Here is a 19,483-nt window from a genome sequence, read left to right as displayed (position 1 = left end):
TTCTGCCATCTAGTGGGAGCTTCTGTCAGCCTGTCTTCGGGCTACCACCCACAGACCAACGGTCAATCGGAGCGGGCGAACCAACAGTTGGGCCGGTACCTCCGCTGCTTTGTCTCGGCCCAGCCCTCGCAGTGGCCTAAGTACCTCCTCTGGGCGGAGCTGTCCCATAATCTTCACACCTCCTCGGCCACTCAGATGAACCCCCTTTCAAGGTCTGCTATGGCTACCAGCCCCCAGTCTTCGCCCACCAGGAACCCGAAGTCGCGGTGCCAGCCGCTCAATCCCTGGTGAGGCGTTGCAAGAACGCATGGATCAAGGCGCGGGCCTCCATTACCCGGGCCAACGCCCGTTATTCACACCAACACCTCCGCAGGCACCGCCCGGGTCCCTCCTATGCTCCAGGGGACAAGGTCTGGGTGTCCACAGCAGGCCTCCGGGTCCGCGCCGGTTCCAGGAAGCTCGCTCCCCGGTTCCTCGGGCCCTACCCCGTGCAGGAGGTCATCAACCCGGTCACGTACCGGCTGCGGCTGCCTACAAGCCTTCGCGTCCATCCTACCTTCCACACCTCCCGGCTCAAGCCTTACGTGGAATCTCCCCTCCTGCCACCTCAGGCTCCAGCACCTCCGCCGGCCCGCTTCCTCGACGGTGAGCCCATCTACACAGTCCGGCGCATTCTGGACGCTCGCCGCCGGGGTCGGGGCTGGCAGTACCTTGTAGATTGGGCAGACTACGGCCCCGAGGAACGTTCCTGGGAGCCGGCCCGCTCCATCTTGGACCCTGCCCTCATCTCGGACTTCTGGGCCCACCGAGGTGGCCCGGGGACTTCTGGAGCCGTCCCTGGACCGGGGGGTCCTGTCAGAGTCCAAGCCCCCAGGCCGGGCTCTCCCAGCTGACCGGCTTCCGTCTTGGACCACATTACCCAGCATGCCCCTCGCGGGGATTCCCTCCACGTTTCACCTGCGTCATCCATGTCTATATATGGAAGACGCTATACCGGCTCTTCACTCAGTCATCGTTCCACCGTGATCATGATCAGAGTATTTCCAAAGCTACTACAACTAAACCTCCACCTTTCCTCCTCAGACCTCATCCGTCAGCCGTTCCAGCATCGCTTTCAGCCCACCATCTGTATAATAAACGCTCTTACTCCCGAACCCAGTCTTCGAGTCTGACAGTGTGACGGTGGGATTTCAGCCGTGGCGGTCCTGATAGCTCATGCAGACTGGTCCTGTGTCAGAGGAGAGGGGGAAAATGACTTTTGGTGGAAAACAGTCATTTCTTTCTGTTACAGAAATAAAGTAGACCGGTATGATAACTATGAGATTCAAATTTGGTGTCGTCCACCGGGAGTGATGTTTTTGACAAATTCCGAATGCTGTATGAGTTTGGCTTGGTTTTGAGCGTTTTAGCCGGAATAGAAACGCAACTCTAATTATCTTTTGTTGTTTGTTTGTTTAAATGTTGTCTGCTTTAACTGTTGTTTGAATGAATGAGAGAGTGTATGGATTTGCTTTGTACGTGTGGTATCTAAATATGAGGGAAGAAGAACTCGCAAGCACCTTTTGAATGAAGATGGTACATTGATGGAAATGTAAATCCAGCAAATGGGGAAATTATCTGAAAATTATCAGACGATTGATGAAAAACATGTTTCTCAGGTATTTTGGTAACTGCTGACGTGTTACGCTTGCAGGTGACCTTTAAGTTGAGATAGTAAAACAGACTTTTTTTGCATTTGAGCCCCTCCATTTGGACTTCAGTAAGTCCAGCCAACATATTTCACATTCAGAATACACGCTGTCCACTGAGGTGGACATGTAATAAACTATTTGTAAATTATGAGATGTTACAAAAATATTTTTTGGAATTTGTTTCATTCACACCCAAAGATGATTGAAAATAATTGTCACAAAATCATGGTTGAAGATTTCATAATTCATGCATCACAGGGTTAAGCACTGACCAAGTTAAAGAATATAGTGCAGCTGAAGGGATCTACCCTATTGAAGTAGCTGACCTCAGGTTCGGTGTACATAATTATCTGGTATTTTGGTGACTAATATAATTTGAACTATGAACCGTGTCACTTTTGGTGGCTGAAAGGGAAAGGGTTTCAGTGGAACCCCTCGGTTTGAGAAATTGATTGTTTAACAGTACTTCCAGACCAATAAAAGCTAAGTATGTAGGTTTTTAGTAGAACCTGAGACTGAGAAATTTGACTATGTAATTAACAGTAATTTCAGACCAACAAAAACTAGTGACTATAGTCAAATTGAATTTTTATTATCTCCTTTTTTTGTTTGTTCGTCTGTTTTTAAATCTTTGCCTCTGACATTTTAAATAAGATGAAGGGAGTTTCAGCAAATGACAATCACACCCAGGTGACAGATCTGGTGTGCAGTACTTGTTGAAGTCGAAAACTGCATTTTGAACACTAAAAAATATCAGCTGTCATAAACTGAATTAGGGCTGCAACAACGAATCGATAAATTCGATGAAAATTGATTACTAAAAGCGTTGGCAACGAATTGCGTCATCGATTTGTTGTGTTGCGCAACTCTTTCAAAAGTGATTCACCCAAGCCCCGGATTATTACACAGGCTAGACATGCCCTAAGCTCGTAAAAAAAAGTCTATAAAATCGTAAGCGCGACGCTATTAGATGGGGTGGGGGTGGGTGGGTGGGGGGGACTCGCGCTGCTGCGAACCGGTTCCGCCGTCACATTCCCGCAGAAACTGGTTAATTACACCAGGGCCAGACTACTAGCACCACAATGTCTTCAGAAGTGAAAACGCTTTTAAAAGGGAGGGAGAAGTACTAACTCTCGCTGCAGGCGTGTTGTGTGAGAGTGCAGTTATTTACTGGTTACTATATTTTTGGGTTCAGTTGCTTTCATGTGGCCTAATGTGAGTCTATTTGGGATCGTTGGAATGATCAGCAGCATCTCTTGATGTGACTTTATGGCAGTTGCCCAGGACATCATCACAAGGAGGATGGCATTCATTTACTTTTGTTTTATTTGGTATTTTTTCAGTCATTTTTGGAAATGGTGATTAATTTTAATTAATTCACAGTCTATATTTAATTACATTTAAAAATTAGTTGTTAATTACATTTAAAAATTAGTTGTTTGACATCCCCAGTTATAATAAATGTCTACAGATGAGATCAAACAAAACAGATGAGAATTCCCCTTAAAGAGCAAGTCACCCCCAAATAAACATTTTTTTTGCTGATAAACTAAATAAATGAGTGTCTAATCGTGCTGCAGACACGTGTCGTCAATAATTTGGCACTTCAGTGCATCTTAGTTCAATTTTAAATATTCTGCCTAAAACTGGCAGTGTTGTGCCGTTGTCAGGTAAAAACTCTGCACTGTATTTTAATTTAAATCTGCCACCGCTATTGGCTAAGAAGTATGCTATGATGTAAACTGGTACATTATGATGTCACAATGCTGTCGTGAGCCTGAGTGAGTGTGTATTTGTTAGCGGCTCCGCCCTCTCGGTCTGCCAGGCAACAGCATGTGTTGCATTTTTCAAACATGAAGTGGGAGTGGAGTTAGACTCTGGTAGGGGTTGACTTGCTCTTTAAGCTGTTTAACTTGGACCAAGCATTTTAGGTCACAGATAGGTGTAGCTTAGGGTCTCTGTCTATACACCTTATAAGACAATTTAGGTGATGGCATGTTGTTTTTCTGCTATTGAACTGCTTTCTAATAATGTTGTGTTTAATAAAGTGAAGGAAGGAGAGGAATAACGTTTCCCTAGCAGTTTTTAACAATGTCCCCATGTAATCCGATTAATCGATTAATCATGTCGAGACCCCATCCGATTCATCGATTATCCAAATAATCGTTTGTTGCAGCCCTAAACTGAATCTTTCTGGCGTCTGTCAAATGTAGGAACTTGTTCAGATCTCCGGTTAGCGGACATTGTGGTCAGAACAAGGGGAGAAACTGTCAGAAGTGAAAATAATAATAGTAAAGCAGATTATAGCTGTTGTAGGGAATTTACATTTAAAAAGTTTGAATTGTTTTAGTTCATGTATTCTCAGGTTGGGAACTTTTAAATGCTTTGACACAGAATTTCACGCTCCTCTGTGTCTGGGTTAAACAGCAAGGTCATATCAAAAGTAAACACGCATCCTGATAGAATCCAATTTGAAACCAAAATCTATCAGCCAAGAGGCTGAAGCAGACATCAGTATGGCTTCGAGAAATGACTGTTGAAAGAAAATATAAAACCAAAAATAAGTTAATGCTTTAATTTATAAATTGAGTTTGCACACCTTGAAACTAAGTGTGAAGTAGTTGGACAGTTTGATTTGAGGTTTTCTGTCCTCTTTGGAATGTAAACATCGGCCCATGATTTCGGAACAGGTAGAGATTAGGTTAATGTTGACACAGCTGCTTGGCCTTGCTCACTTTAGGATTGGGACAAATACAAGATATGTAGTTTTTGACTGAAACATTTAATATTGGTAAAATTTAAACCAATTAATGAACAGACTTATTGCTGAACACATCAAATAAATTTATTTAAATTTATCAGTTAATTTAAATTTAAATCAAGTAATTTAGTCGATGACCAAATATTTCATTTTTTTAAGGGCAGACGGTATGAAATTACCTACATTTATAACTCAGATTTCAGAAAACATGATAAAGTTTAACAAATCTTTGTTACACACCTAAATTTATTTTGTAAATGGGATTTAAATGTTGAAGATTCAATTGTTTTTGTTGATTCAATTGTTGAGCCATATCTCACTGTCTCCTTATCATAACCCAAACAGAAGGAGACTGCTAGGCTATGCTGACCTATTCACACACAGAGGTCGGTGGAGCCTGACACTTTTCCAAAGAAAGATAGTTAGCTGATTCGTCTTGATAATCTGCTATCTATCTGAAGCTTGTGCGTCTGTTGAATACCAATAAAACTTGATAATGAGAGTAAACCAAAATAATATTAAGGCTAGTGTAACCCCTGATAGGAGGTTAAGTGAACAGAATTGAAATGTCAGGTATAGGAATGATGATGTTTTGTTTGTTGAACCTAAATTAAATTATCATTAGGAAATAAGAGATTAATATATGACATCTATAAACTTTCAAAAGTACTGATTGTGACTTTTTGCATTAACGTATCTTGAACCTTGATCTGGTTTGCTTGCTTTGAGCGGATTCTTACACATTATCCATTAGAGATTATCCAATATCATTATAAACATTATCCATTAGAGGTTTCTAGACACCAGGCTTTATCCATTATGATGACATTTGACTTCTTAAAGCTCCTACTTGAACCATGTGTTTTGTCCGTTTGTGACTTTGAAACTTTTCTGACAAATGAGTCTTATAAACAATTCTCCTCATTTAAGTTAAGGTTAAGTTATCCTAAACTTTGATTTTGTGTTCATAATTTCAGTAACATCCAATTTATGATGAGCTATTCCTAAATGGAGATGTTTACCTGTATACAGTGATCCCTCGTTTATCGCGGTAGATGCGTTCCAGACCTGGCCGCGATAGGTGAAAATCCACGAAGTAGGGACACCATATTTACAGTACAGTGTCAGAACCCAAGTTCCCAGGCCAGCCTCTTCCAGCTAGCCGGCCTCCACTATGGACCACAACTCCCAGCATGCCCCTCGCGGGGATTCCCTCCACGTCGCACCTACGTCACAAACCGCGGCTATAAACGGAAGTCGCCTTTCCAGCTCACCACTCAGTCATCGTTTCTTCAGATTCATGATCAGAGTTTCCAACCTACTGATCCATCCCACGAACTATCAGCTCATAGTAAGTTATCTTACTTACTTCTGGAAAGCCCGGCATTTCCGTGTCACTTCGTTGACGCTCGAACGCTCGGGGGTTTCCTAGCTTAAATCATGAGCCGGCGTTTCACCGACGCTCTCACTTCCGCGTCTGTGAAACCACTTTCCCTACAAGCTCAACTCCCGAATCCAGCCGACCAGTCTGACATACAGTACTATATTGAATTATCGTATGATCACATTCTCTTTTTGTGGGTAAAACTCAAGAAAAAAATTTTTTTACTTGGTTTTTTTATAGTTTTATTACAAAAAGTGCATTTTATGATGAAATTGATGAAAAAAACCAGGAATTTCTTGATATTTCGCATAGAAAAATACCGCGAATCGGTGAAAAATACCGCAAATCTGCGAATTTCCCTTGAATAAGGCTCCAAATAAAAAATCCGCGAAGTCGTGAATCCGCGATAAACTAACCGCGAAGTAGCGAGGGATCACTGCAGTTGAAGAATCTAGTTCTTTAAAAGTTATGAAAAAGTACCTCTACCTTGTGTTACTCAATCTATTTCTGACCTTAATTAACGGTTTCTGAAATTAATATTGTTACGTGCTCTGCCCCTTTACGGCCACAGGATGGCCTCAGTGGCTTCTGCTTCGTCTGTCTCCTGCTCAGCTGTGTGTAATGGGCAATCATGGGTCAGCTGTTAAAAGCTGCTCTCATGCCCACAGTCTTTGAAAAGGTCCAGGGTAGTGGAGACTCGGAAGAGTTTTTGCTGCTCTCTTCTCCTCGCGTGCGTTCATTACATTCGGCTTTAGATATTCGATTCGATATTAGGATTAGAATCTGACTCTCTGGTAACCCCGACCTTGGAATGGCTGTTTGACTCTGCTTGTAGACTTTTCCCAGCGTCCCTGCTTAACAGGACGTCCCTTAATTAGCTTGGTGACTGTAGTAATTGTATTTCGGTTAATTAATCCCCCCTCCCGGCCCCTTATGGGCTGGCGCTTTTGGTTTTTCTTTTGTGTACATCCTCTTTAGTTTTGTATATATTATGGCTGAAACTTTTTGGCTTTTCTTTCTGTAATTAAAATCCTTGGTACAGCGACACTGCACTCCGTCATGATTCAACCCACACACAAACTTTATTTCTCCCTCAACAACATCTCTCCTAGCGGGCTGAGGGACATAAATAGGGGCTCGTCCAGGATTTTCATTTTAATTTACTTTTTCTCCCGGGATTGTGTGTGTGTAAAGATATTAACCTTGTGTTTGTGTCCCTTAGAGTCGGAGCATGGCATCCTTTGACTTGCATGCGTTTGTGGCGGCTCCTTCGCGCCGGCTGCTGGAGAGTTGCCGCAAAGCTGATCTGCAGCAGGTTACAGCCCACTTCAGTTTGCTCGTCCCAAAACAGCTAACTAAGGATGCCCTTTGCCGGCTCGTCACAGATTACCTGGAGACACAGGAAGTCCTCCCTCCGCCTTCCGCTTCAGGTGCCTCTCCACCTCCCTCGGATGGAGAGGGGGACTGGCTGGATGAAAAGAAGAAGACCCTCGTCTCAGCTCTGCCCTCCGTCGACCAATCAGCTGAACTCTCCCCTCCAGCTTCAGCATCGCCGGGAGCTAGCTCTCCTCGCTCCCATTTAACAGGAGCTCGACTCCAGCTTTGGCTTGCTCGACTCAAAATACAAGCCGAGGAAAAAACTCATGAGAGGAATCTCCGCCATGAGATAGAACTGAAGTGGATGGACACTGAGGTTCGTCTCCGAGAGCTAGAACTTCAGATGAGGACTCTGGACGTTGCCGCTTCCTCGAACAAGACAGCTGCCGACCGTCCTTCGCCCTCGTCTTCGCCTCCCCGTGCCCTGCACCGAGACGCCTCACCATCTCCTCCAGGTGCCTCGTCATTACCGCCTGGCTTCGACGTCAGCAAGTGTGTCTCCCTCCTTCCACTGTTCCGAGAAACTGAAGTGGATGAGTTTTTCCTTGCTTTCGAGCGGATTGCGGTGACTCTGCAGTGGCCTCGTGAGGTGTGGTCGTTGCTTCTGCAGTGCAAGCTCTCAGGTAAGGCCCTTCAGGTTATTTCGGCTCTGTCTCTAACAGACAGCGCTAGTTACGAGTGTGTGAAAGCAGCAGTTTCAAATGCTTATGAACTTGTTCCTGAGGCCTATCGTCAGCGTTTCCGGCTAGATAAACCTAGGCCTAACCAGTCATATGTAGAATATGCTCACCTTAAATCTGTTCTCTTTGAGAAGTGGTGTTCAGCTTCTGGAGTAAACACTTTAGCTGACTTAAAGGAGCTAAATCTGGTGGAAGAATTTATGAGACATGTGCCTGAGAGGCTACTGTTATATTTAAATGAACAAAAAGTCTCCTCTCTTTCTTCCGCTGCATTATTAGCTGATGAGTTCACCTTAACTCATCGATCCCAAGAGCCAAGACCTGACTCGGATAACAAGGGCGACGAATGAAGGCGGTTCCCATTTTGCGGCGCTTCGGCGGCACACGACCGTTGTCGCAGCTGAGGACGGGCGAGGGGGGTTGGCAACAAAGCAATGAAACGCTGTGCAGGGAGTCCCCCCTCCTCCCCCTAGCTGGGAAAGGAGTAGGGGTGGAAATACGAGAAAATAAACATTCCTCTCTACAATAGAATAAATCTATTGTATTTTTTCTGCCTTATATTTTACATAAGGCCACATACTAGTCATTTAACGTATCTTATTTTTATTTTCCTAATACTGTCGGCTTTGGAAAGGATCAAAACACAAAAAAGTAAAACTCAAAAGTATTTTAATGCCAAAAATCAGGTGACAGAAATAAAAACAGGTAGCTAGGAAGCTGAAACCTTCCACTATAATTGATTATGGCGTACTCTTCTACGATGCAGAATCGTTTATGTCTGCACCCCGATGCATCGATTATTTTCCTCAGCTTTACTATTGACCATCATGTGTTCTGCAACTCGCTTCCCGGAAGCTATTCCTCTGACCTCCATTACAACCAAAAATGTAATAAAAGCTTTAACTGGGTTCTTTTCGGTTTTCGGGTTGCCCAAGGTCATACAATCAGATCAAGGGACAAATTTTACGTCGCGGATCTTCTCCCAGGTAGCGAAAACACTGAACATTAAACATGAAACCTCATCTAGTTACCATCCCGAAAGTCAGGGTGTGATAGAAAGATGGCACCAAACTTTAAAGACCATGCTACGGAAGCACTGCTTTTCCTCGGGTTGCTCATGGGAAGAAGGTCTTCCCTTTGTTTTGTTTGCCGTCAGAGATGCCGTACGGGATTCCACTGGTTTCAGCCCACATCAACTAGTGTTTGGTCATGTCCCTAGAGGCCCGCTGAAGGCTTTAAAGGAAAAGTTTCTCTGGCCTGTTCCTCCAGCTGGGTCCAGTTTACCCTCTTATGTAAACGCCTTTCAGAGAAGACTTAAAGAAACTAACCAAACAGCCCAGCAACATCTGAGGACGGCAAAAGCCTCCATGAAGGCCCGTTTTAACCTAAAGTCTTGCTCTAGAGACCTACAAGTAGGAGACCAAGTCCTCCTCTTGAATCCCACAATGAATACTTTGTTATCTCCAAAGTTTGAGGGCCCCTTTGACGTTGTGTCAAAATTAGATGACCGCAACTATGTTATAAAGACCCCTCTGATGCGCCGAAAAACCAAGGTTTGTCACATAAACCGCCTTAAGTTGCTCCATGTTAAAGACTCTGGTCCCTCTCAGTCCGGGGTTGTGGCCACTACTGTGATTTCTACTCCACCTGAGGACCCTGATGTGTTCTGTCGCGCCTCCGCTGTGGGTCCTCCTACGACTCCCTGGTCGTGCAATTCGGAAGCAAATAAAAATTTACATGACTGCCTAACTCATATTTCGCATTCCCAGCAGGTTGAGCTACAAGATTTAATTCACTCATTTCAGGAACTCTTCTCGGATGTCCCGTCACAGACTCATCTCATAGCCCATGACATCACTCTTTCAGACCCAACACCTGTGCGTATGCATCCCAACCGAGCCAGCCCACATAAGCGGGAGTTAATGAAAAACGAAGTGGAGTATCTACTTGAGAATGGCCTGGCAAAACCTAGCACTGGCTCCTTGAGTTCTCCCTGTTTGTTGGAGAACAAACCCGACGGTACCTATAGGTTCTTCACCGATTATCGTAAGTTAAACGCTGCGACTGACCCAGATGCATTCCCTCTGCCTCGTGTAGATGACTGCATAGATAGTGTGGGAGCCGCCTCCTTTGTTACCCGACTTGACCTCCTGAAGGGTTATTAGCAGGTACAGTTGACTCCGTTTGCCTTTAAAGTGTCAGCTTTTGTAACTCTAGACAACCTCTTGCAATACACTGTACTGCCTTTTGGTTTAAGGACTGCTCCTGCTACATTTCAGAGACTCGTGAACCAGGTTCTGGGTGATGTTTCTCACTGCAGCGCGTATTTGGACAATGTTGTTTTTACTTTGTCTTGGGATCTTCATGTCGAAACTTTGCGTACCGTGTTCGATTGCCTCAGACATGCTAATCTCACGGTGAATCTAGCGAAATGCGAGTTTGTGAAAGCAACCGTCCACTACTTGGGGAAGGAAGTCGGCCATGGGAAGGTGAGAGCCTTGTCGGATAAAATCCAGGCTATGATTTACTTTTCCCTTCCGAAAACCCGTTGTGAACTCTGGCGATTTTTAGGCCTAGCAGGGTTCTACAGGTGTTTTTGCCGAAATTTCTCTGTTGTGGCCCAGCCACTTACCAACATGCTCAGCCCTCAAATTCCTTTCACGTGGACCTCGGACTGCCAAACTGCTTGTTTCCCTGCAACATCTGCTATGCTCAGCTCCTTTTCTAGCTGCTCCTGACCTCTCCCATACATTTAAGCTGGAAGTTGACGCCAGCGTCACTGGTGTGGGAGCTGTTCTCCTCCAGGATGCCAGCGGGCTTGATCACCCTGTATGCTATTACTCCAGGAAATTCAACCAGGCTCAGTGGAACTACTCAACCATTGAAAAGGAAACTGGCACTCATCTGGGCTCTACAGCATTTTGACATTTGCCTTGGGAACAGTTCATTCACGATTCTCATCTTTAACCAAGTTATTGTGTCTGGAGAACTGGGGACAGATACTCCAGACCACATAAAGCTTTTATCCCTAACAGAAGCTAACTACATTAGACAAAGACTGCTGCTGATACGTATTTCATTTTATTTACCATTGCTAAATTACCTTTGTCCATATGTGATCACTGTGTGTGTATTTGTAGTCATTTCTGTTTATTACTTTTTCATTTTGCAGGGTCTTTCATTTGTTTGTTATTCAAATGTAAAAGTTTTCATTAAAACAACTCTTGGATTCTTTGTTCCAAACACCAAAGTTAAACATGTCCATAAGAAAAAATGGCCCATCTACGTAGGATTTAGTGTCTTTATTTACAAGCTAAAATGAAAATATTCTACATTTCCCTCAGACCTAAATGCTTCTAATAAACAGGTTAGTGTGCAGTGAGAAGCCATTTTGTGTTGGATCCCTCAAGGCTGACCAGCATCTCTGTGCCGTGGACCTGTACGCCTGAAACACAGAAATACACAAAGAAAACATCAACGTGGCATTTGACTTTTTCTACACAACAGTTATGATCAAAAACAGAATATATTTTAATCATCAAAAACAGAATATATTTTAATCAGAGTTCAGCATAAAGACATTCATTACTCACATTTAACATCTGTTGTTTACAAACAAACAAAACTCACATGATGCAGCTCTTTGTAATCATCTTTAATAGAAGATTTATCTGAAATACTTTGTGTTTATTAATCTTTTGTTCCTTTACTCTAATACTTGTTCAGTTGTGCTTTTTCATTATTAATAAATAAAAGTATTTAGTACTCAGTTTGTAGTTTTTAAAGTATCTATTCAAATTTAATGGGAGGATAAAATTATTAAAACTTGCAGTGGATCAGTTATGCTGCCACAGCTCCATCTAGTGGGCAACTTTTGTTTCTTATCATCCATTTTTCCTTAGTGGGACAAGCTCGCCCTTGCGACCTGACTCTCTTCTCCATACAGACGCCTCGACACGTGACATCAGCACCATCACCCCCAGCCTCTGGCTAGAGGGCAGGAAGCGGGCACCTCCCCGTTGACCACTGTCCTGTTTAGCCGTTAGTTGTCGATAAACAGCTAAATAAAACCCATCAGCAAGGTTAACACACGGAGCTGTAGGCTGCACAAGTAAACGAAAGAGGGACGATAAAAGCAACATTTTACAGGTTTCCAGCTGCTAAAATACACAGAAGTTAAGTCTAAAATAAAAAAGTAAAACATCTGCCCCACTCGTCCAGACACCAACTGGTTATAGCCATCTAATGACTCATGAGCTCTTTTATATAATTATGTACGACCGCAGGAACGAGGGGCAGAACTGAGCTGCTGATCGGTTCTGAGACGTAAACGTGTGAAAATGAAAACAGGTGTGTGTAGTTCTGTGTGAGCCGCGGTAACGGTCTAGTCACAATAGTTACATAAATGTGTTGTAATTGGCAGCCTTCAATGTTGTTTGTTTCATGTTTTTGTTTACGTCGCTCATCAGAATAAACAAAGTATCTGTTCATCTTCAAAGACGAGCGTTGTCACGGCGATCCTTCAGCACGACCCACAACACGTAGAACCGAGGTGTCAAACTCCAGTCCTCGAGGGCCGCTATCCTGCACCTTTCTGCCGTTTCCCTGCTCCAACACAGTTGGTTCACCTGTGCAGCAGCTCCAAGCTCCCCAGAAGCCTGATTACCACCTGCTGATTGAGATCTGGAACAGGAAAAACACTAAAACGTGTGGGAAAGTGGCCCTCCAGGACTGGAGTTGGACACCGGTGACGTAGAAGAACACCTTCATTGTCCAAGTGACGGTTCTGAGGACTGTCGTCTCACAGCTCATTAGCCCTACTTCAAAGGTATCTGGAAGCTTTGTACTAAACACCGTTAGCTTTGAGATGTTTTCTTTATTCATCTGCACAAAGATGTGTTAGATGATCTAAAGTAGTAAGATCTAAATCCCTAGGTTTTATTTTGTTAGCTTCAATCACAGAAACACAGCTCTGGATAATGGTTGGAGACGAGCTTGTTGCCTTCCAGCTTGTGTGGATGTGAGCAGTTACCAGGATGTAAACAAGAACTTTCAACGTGATACTAATTTGAGGCCAGACTGCTCACCTGCTCCCCTGCAGAGCCCCGTGACCTCCGCCAGCTTGTCCAGAGAAGTTGCGGTCAGGTCCTTCAGCTGCAGACGTCCCTCCTGTTTAATAAAAAAAAACAACCAGGAAGGCTCAGGCCAAGATCTACAGCCTCACAGCACAAAGGAGATTCTTCAGGAAGCTGGATGGTCACCGTGTAGATGAGGGTGTTAATCGTGAGCTCTGCTTGGTCCAGAAAGAGCTGCTGACGGCTCGTGTAGCAAACCGATCCAGCTAGGTTACCCACTATGTGGTGTTCCACATGTCTGGATGTCAGACGTGCACTCCTTATTGCTCTGAGAATCAAACGTATAAAACTGAATACTGATTTTTTTGGTGAGGAAACATCGATTTAAACAGAATAAAACGTTACCATTTACCACGTACACAGGAAAGTCTCGCACCCCCGTCTGTCTGGCAGTTGAACAACTCCACACCCAGCTTTACTAAAGTCTCCTCCAAGAGGCTCTCACAGCTGGACCTCACCTGGGAAACCACCGGATAAGAACTGCACCTTTGAGAGAGAAGACTGAAGCTTAAATTAACTGAACTTGAATTAAAAAAACAAACATTAAAGAACACAAACCGCTCCATTCACCTTGTAATGGCAGATGTCATGTGCTCCAGATGCTCCGCTTCAGACAGAAGCTTCTCGTCTGCCATCATCACCTCAAACTAAGCATCCTTAGGTGAGAGATGTGCTGGAGCAACAGGAGAAGGAGGAGGTGCTGCAGGAGAAGGTTGTGGGTTCCTCAGCCACTCAAACATCCCACTGGCCAAAGGACAGGCCGGCATGCAGATGGTGAGCAGGTGGTGTGGGAGCTGGTAGCTCATGACTGCATCAGTACAAAAGAGAGAGGAGTAAATACTGACATGTCACTGGCTATAGAAGGCATTACTGTTGATAGAATGAGGGACATTAAGGTTTTGGGCTCATAAACGTATTACTGGTATAGTATATAGTTGCTATAGTAACCAGAGTAAATGAGTCTTTGAATTTTAACGCATTTTGTCATAAAATAATGTGATTGTTCCATATATGACTTATTGCATTGAAATCTGGGGAATTACATATAAACATACTAGGGCTGGGGGTAAACGATTATTTTTAAAACGATTATTCTGACGATTATTTTATCGAATAGTCGACTATTCTAATGACTATTTAGAAAATTAATCTAATGATTATTTTTCCATTGCACAATTAACAAAAACCAGAAAATCTCAAATAAATTCCTCAAAAAAAATTGATAAATTCTTACTGTAAGAGAATAAACACTACGGGCCTTCCATTTTGTATAACACTGCTTTTATTGTGTTGCGGTTGGTTATGTTCTGGTGACGTGTAGAACTTGGGAGTGCAGGCTGCTGCCTGAGAGGTGGTAGAAGATGGAGTGTCTCCATGCTGCTTTGTTTTGGTCACTTATGTGCGGGAGGGGAGTGGTGTTACGACTCTTCCTGGGGAGTTTGGCTCGTGTGCAAAAAGGAAGGGACAATAACGTGATTTAAAAGTTAAAATGATGATCAGGTTTATTTAAAACAACAAAAATCATAAATCTTTCCATCCACAGGTTGGGAATAATAAAACTAATTCTGCCTGTGGGGAATTAAAACAAAGTACAAATAACTAGGGATCCAAACTCTAAACTGGGCGGTTAAACCAAACTCAAGGTGATATTTTAAACTAAACCGAAAACCCACAACATTAAATGTAATAAAAGGGAGATCTACACCACAAAAAAGATGAACTCTAAACCAAAACGTAACAGCTTAAGCCGGGCGTACACTGTGCGACTTTTTCACTCGCAGCGTTCAGCTTCAGCTCAAACTGTACGACTTCCTCGCAGAGCAGATCTCACGAGTCGTGTGCTCACACTGTACGACCCAGTTCTCGCATGCGACCTGACTGCTCACACTGTACGTCTGGTAGCAACACGTCGGCCCTAAAAATGTGCTAAAAATAGCAGTTTTTACTCAACACGTCAGACTTTTTTGTCTTGCCTGTTGTCCTTCGGGAGTGCTGCAGGAGGACACACAGGGATTTATAAAACGAACAGCGTGTGTTATTAGGGAAATAGCGAGCGACCGGCCGGCGTTGATGCAGGATTGCGCGCGCATGCGCCGTGAGCGGTTCTGATACTTTTTGGATCGTAGCTGCTCGCAGCACCGCTTCAACAGTGCGATACCCTCACGAGGGACGAGCAAAATATTAAACACACCAGAAGTCCCTGCTACCTCACGACTGCTGATCGGCGGCTGGTCACGTGGTGTTAATCGCCTCTCGTAACCCCCTGTACACTACATGACCGCTCGGCGCAAAACTCGCCCCGATGTCGTGGCTTCTCGCACGACTGGAAAATCGGCTCAAAAAAGTGAAAAAGTCGCACAGTGTATGCCCGGCATTATCCAAACGCAAGAAGCTGTTAGCGAAGATGCTAACAGTAGCTTTACCAACGTTAAGTTCAAGTTTCCAAGTTTAAATAAACCAAAAACACCCAGCAGCAAACAGACCAGCACGGAGGAGAGACTGCTACCACCAAAACAGCTCTCCTAATGTCCGAAAGAAGCTCCTTTATGAAGGGAGAAACGCTCCCGGTGATTTTCTACATCTGCGGTAAAGACGAAGCAGTGCATCTGACCCCGGAAGTTGTTGTCCGTTGCCGGGAGACGAAGGCGGGCAAAACAGGAAAATAATCTAGTAGTGGACGGACATTGTTCCGGGTCTTCGGTATTTGGCAGAGATGTTAGTGAAGGCGGAGAAGAGGGCGAACTAGAGGAAAAACAGGCAGATTCCTCCTCTATTTACAAACTCCTGGGGATGCAACAAGTGGGCGCGGTGCGTCGACTTCCGGATCTGACGTCGACAAATTTTTAGAATCGAGCCGTCGACGTCGTCGAGGCTTCGCTACAGCCCTAAAACATACACTAATCCATTCATGGTTTTACACAAAATGAGCAAAAACAATCATTAGTCTAAAGTCACAGAGATACAGCCAGTGTGTTATTGGCTGAGTTACAAATATTAAAACTGGGCCATCTGGCTGATTACAGGACTCTACACTTGTTCTATAAAGCTCATGTGAAATCAAATATCCAAGCAAAATCTCAAATCTGGTGTGAGTGGGGCAGATTATATATACTGTAAATCCTCTAATCCAGGCCTGTATTCAATTAACCGCCGGGTATCACATTTTGGCCTGTGTCGGAGTCAGCGGAGGTGAATAATGGCCGTTTTTTTTTATTGTGGCCGGGTGGAATGTGGTAAACAAGCAAGTACGGGGGGGGGGGTCATCCGTCTCACTTTTGATTTGCCAGTGATAGACCGCGAGGGTAACTTTAACCGTGCGGAGATGAAGAGGAGGCAAAAATTTGATATCAAGTTCAAAGAGAACGTGGTGATTATGCTGCAGAACACTCTGGGGAGCAGTAGCAGGGGTTGTATGAACTAGTCGAATTCACTATAGTGACTTTTTATGCCTGTCATCGACTAGTCGCTGTCACATGATAATGACCGGCAAGATGCAGCCCTCGGAAAAGACAGCAGCCTGCTGTCAGCAGGTGACAAGCTCCTGCGCTGGGGGGGGCAACGCGCTGCGCCAGAGCGTCGGCACTGACACGCGATCGTTCATGTCGGCTCATTTCCTTTAATGTTTTCTGTCTTCTATTTGCACCTGATGTGTTTCGCTGCTGTGGAGTGGGGCACATCACCTTGTCCTCTGGTGATGCACCGATGATGCGGCCACCAAGCAGCGAGCACTCCGCTGTTTTTGCGGTCGGTAGATCTTTTAGAACTGCAGTTAAAAGGTAACTCATAAGGTGAATATATATGAACCCAGGTAGCAGTTTCTCTTTAGGATTGAGAGGAGATGCAGGAAGATAATAAACAGGCAGGACAGAAAAATAGTTAAATAAAAACAAGTTAGTTTTTGTGCCTGCTGGTTGCAACAAACAGACACCACTGAAGGTAATCAGAAGTGAGGAACAGAAAATGAAATAATTATTTTAATGTTTAGAGCAGCAGGAACTCCGAGAGGCTGCAGGAGCATCAGTGAGTTTGCGGCCGCTGCGCAGGGGGAGGGGGGAGAGGGCTGAAGCAGAAACTACCGTTGTTAAAAGAAATGTGTTTAACTTTGAAAATGTGGGCGCAATTTTAATTGTCAAAAACTCCAGTGAACCCTTAGTTCATTTTGCTCAAATAGAAATAGAGGCCTGCCTCTAATTCTGGTCCTCCTTCCAATAAAGGCCTGGAGCTTGAGTCAAATACAGGCCCGGGCCTGTGTTAGAGGATTTACGGTAGATTATCTTTTAATCTGCTCCTTTTCATTCAGGTATGTGTAAATTGTATTGTTTTGTTCCATTTGTTACCATTTGTTTAAAATAACAAAGAAATAAATGAAATAAAAAATAAGGTAATTAAATGTTCTTATCATATAAAACGTTTATGGTACTTTTGTTAATCCTCATGTTTTACACAGAAGCTAAAGTGTTGTTCTCTACCTTAATGTGTTTGCTGTCAGTTTCATCAGAGCATCTCACGGGTGTTATTGTGGTTCCTTCTTCTGCCATACACCTTTGGATGGATGAAGAGTTGATAAAATAATTATATAAACTACGCAACAGAGATTTGCAGTCACTATTTTACTTAAATTACATTTAAATAAGTAGAAGTGGAGAACGCTGCAGACATTTATGTTCTCACAGGCAGCATCTTGACACAAATAAGGACTCTAGTGGACATAAAAGCACACACAAGCTATCAAACATGTGTTGGACGTAAATTTACACTCAGATCAGTCATATTGTTTTATTCATGCTACGAAGGAGTGAGAAGATGCTGGATGTTGGTTACTAAAATCCAAAAGTGAAGATATTAACAGGAAATTACATGAATGACTAAGATTATCTTGATCTGTTTGTCCCCGGTTATTTTTCATAAAGTCACGTTTCACGTTCATTTCTGTTTAAGTAGCATTAGCATAGCATGCTATTAGTGCTAACAAAGGAAGGTGACGTGCACAAGTATGAAACAACGCAATAATCCACTTCAATCTTTCTAACCAGACAATAAAACAACGCCTTTATGTTGCTGAGACGTTGTGATACGAAGCAAGAATAATTTGTCCAAAAGTAAAATACAAACCTTAGCATAGCATCGATTTTCAGGCCGCGTGACTGCCGCCATTGCTGAGATGTGATGCCAACCTTCACCCTGGTTAGTCCAAACGTTTTTGTTTTCTGCTAGTTGAAATGCGGTTTTCCCTTTTGGGAACGTTAGTAGCTGCCGGATTCTAATTTTCGCCCAGCACTCGGTGTGCAGAGACAGCTAATCCAGCAGACAGCGGTGGAGGACAAACTTCCTGAGGTCTCATTTATCAAACATTGCGTAAGTGTAATCTTCAAAAAGAACAGCCATTAAACTTCAGTCTTAACCCAAAACACACTTTAGACAAAGAAAGTAGTGAACTCACCCATGCAGGGTGATCCTAACAAAGCTACACACGTGGAGCTCAACACAGCACAAGTATCTCCCCTCTGAGTAGTGTAGAAACATTTTACGTTCAACAATCATTATCCGACTATCAAAGAACAACAGTCAGATTTCCAAATTAAACTAAAGTATTCCATCAACTTACGTCTTTTCACTGTCCAGAAACATAGATACTCGAGTCGTGAATCTCGATTTAAGTCTTCTCCTCCTCCTTCTTCTTCTTCTTCTTCTTCTTCTTCTTCTTCTTCTTCTTCTTCTTCTTTTGGAGTTTTAATGGCGGTTGGCAAACAACCAATGGTGCATTACCGCCACCAACTAGTGTGGAGTGTGGTCTGGAACAGCAGCCTCAAAACAAAACCTAACAGGGGAAGAAAAAAAACTCAAAGTCTCCCAAACACCCCTATCTCTTTCAAAATCCGAAATAAAATCCAAAAACAGTCACTTTTTGAATTCTGTCTCAATAAATCAACAAGATCCAGTTTCACTTTCATCCGACTAAGATTGTGAACCATTGTCCTTCTTTCCGCCTGATATTTCTGACATTGTAATATAACATGATCTATAGTTTCATCTTCTCCACAATAATCACATTCCCCCGTATTATGTTTCTCTATTATGAATAATGTATTGTTTAACCCAGTATGTCCAAACCTTAGTCTAGCAAGGATCACCTCCTCTCTCCTACTCCTTCCAGTGTTTCTCATTTCTCCTACTCTTCTTTGAATTTTATACAACCATCTTCCCCTCCTTTCCTCCTCCCATTGGTTTTGCCATTTCTTCTTCATTTCTTGCCTTATTATGCTCTTGATCTCTTTTTGACAAAAGTGAATATCTAACTGAACCGATGCATTAATTGTTGCTTCCCTAGCCATCTTATCGACTCCTTCATTACTTCTGATTCCACAATGAGCTGGAATCCATAAAAAATGTATTTTAAGTCCCATCATGCTTATTCTAAAAAGTGTTAGCTGAAGTATGTCTGGTCTTTGTTTTAA

At 43.4% G+C, this 19,483-nt stretch overlaps 1 protein-coding gene across 10 annotated transcripts; it reads right to left on the bottom strand.

Moving 5' to 3' along the window:
• Positions 1–11,180: 11,180 nt before the first annotated feature.
• LOC139069630 (protein brambleberry-like) lies at positions 11,181–19,181 on the bottom strand. 10 transcript variants are annotated; one of them, XM_070550272.1, is made up of 10 exons: positions 18,634–19,181; positions 18,469–18,532; positions 18,141–18,394; positions 17,652–17,727; positions 17,498–17,570; positions 13,599–13,836; positions 13,388–13,514; positions 13,155–13,296; positions 12,981–13,062; positions 11,181–11,338 (listed from the first exon to the last, which is right to left on the bottom strand). In XM_070550272.1, exons 6-8 carry the CDS (start codon positions 13,664–13,666, stop codon positions 13,240–13,242), a joined length of 252 nt encoding a protein of 83 aa, XP_070406373.1. In that variant the 5' UTR covers positions 13,667–13,836; positions 17,498–17,570; positions 17,652–17,727; positions 18,141–18,394; positions 18,469–18,532; positions 18,634–19,181; the 3' UTR covers positions 11,181–11,338; positions 12,981–13,062; positions 13,155–13,239. The 10 variants fall into 10 exon arrangements, 1 of the variants encoding a protein (XP_070406373.1); XR_011520321.1 differs by lacking the exons at positions 17,652–17,727; positions 18,141–18,394 and having other exon boundaries at positions 13,374–13,514; XR_011520316.1 differs by having other exon boundaries at positions 13,374–13,514; positions 17,498–18,532.
• Between the last annotated feature and the right edge of the window lie 302 nt (positions 19,182–19,483).

The sequence above is a fragment of the Nothobranchius furzeri genome, chromosome 4, assembly GCF_043380555.1.
Source record: "Nothobranchius furzeri strain GRZ-AD chromosome 4, NfurGRZ-RIMD1, whole genome shotgun sequence".
Lineage (NCBI taxonomy): Eukaryota > Metazoa > Chordata > Actinopteri > Cyprinodontiformes > Nothobranchiidae > Nothobranchius > Nothobranchius furzeri.
Note: the sequence above shows the minus strand (reverse complement) of the source record. Positions and strands in the feature narration are given on the sequence as shown.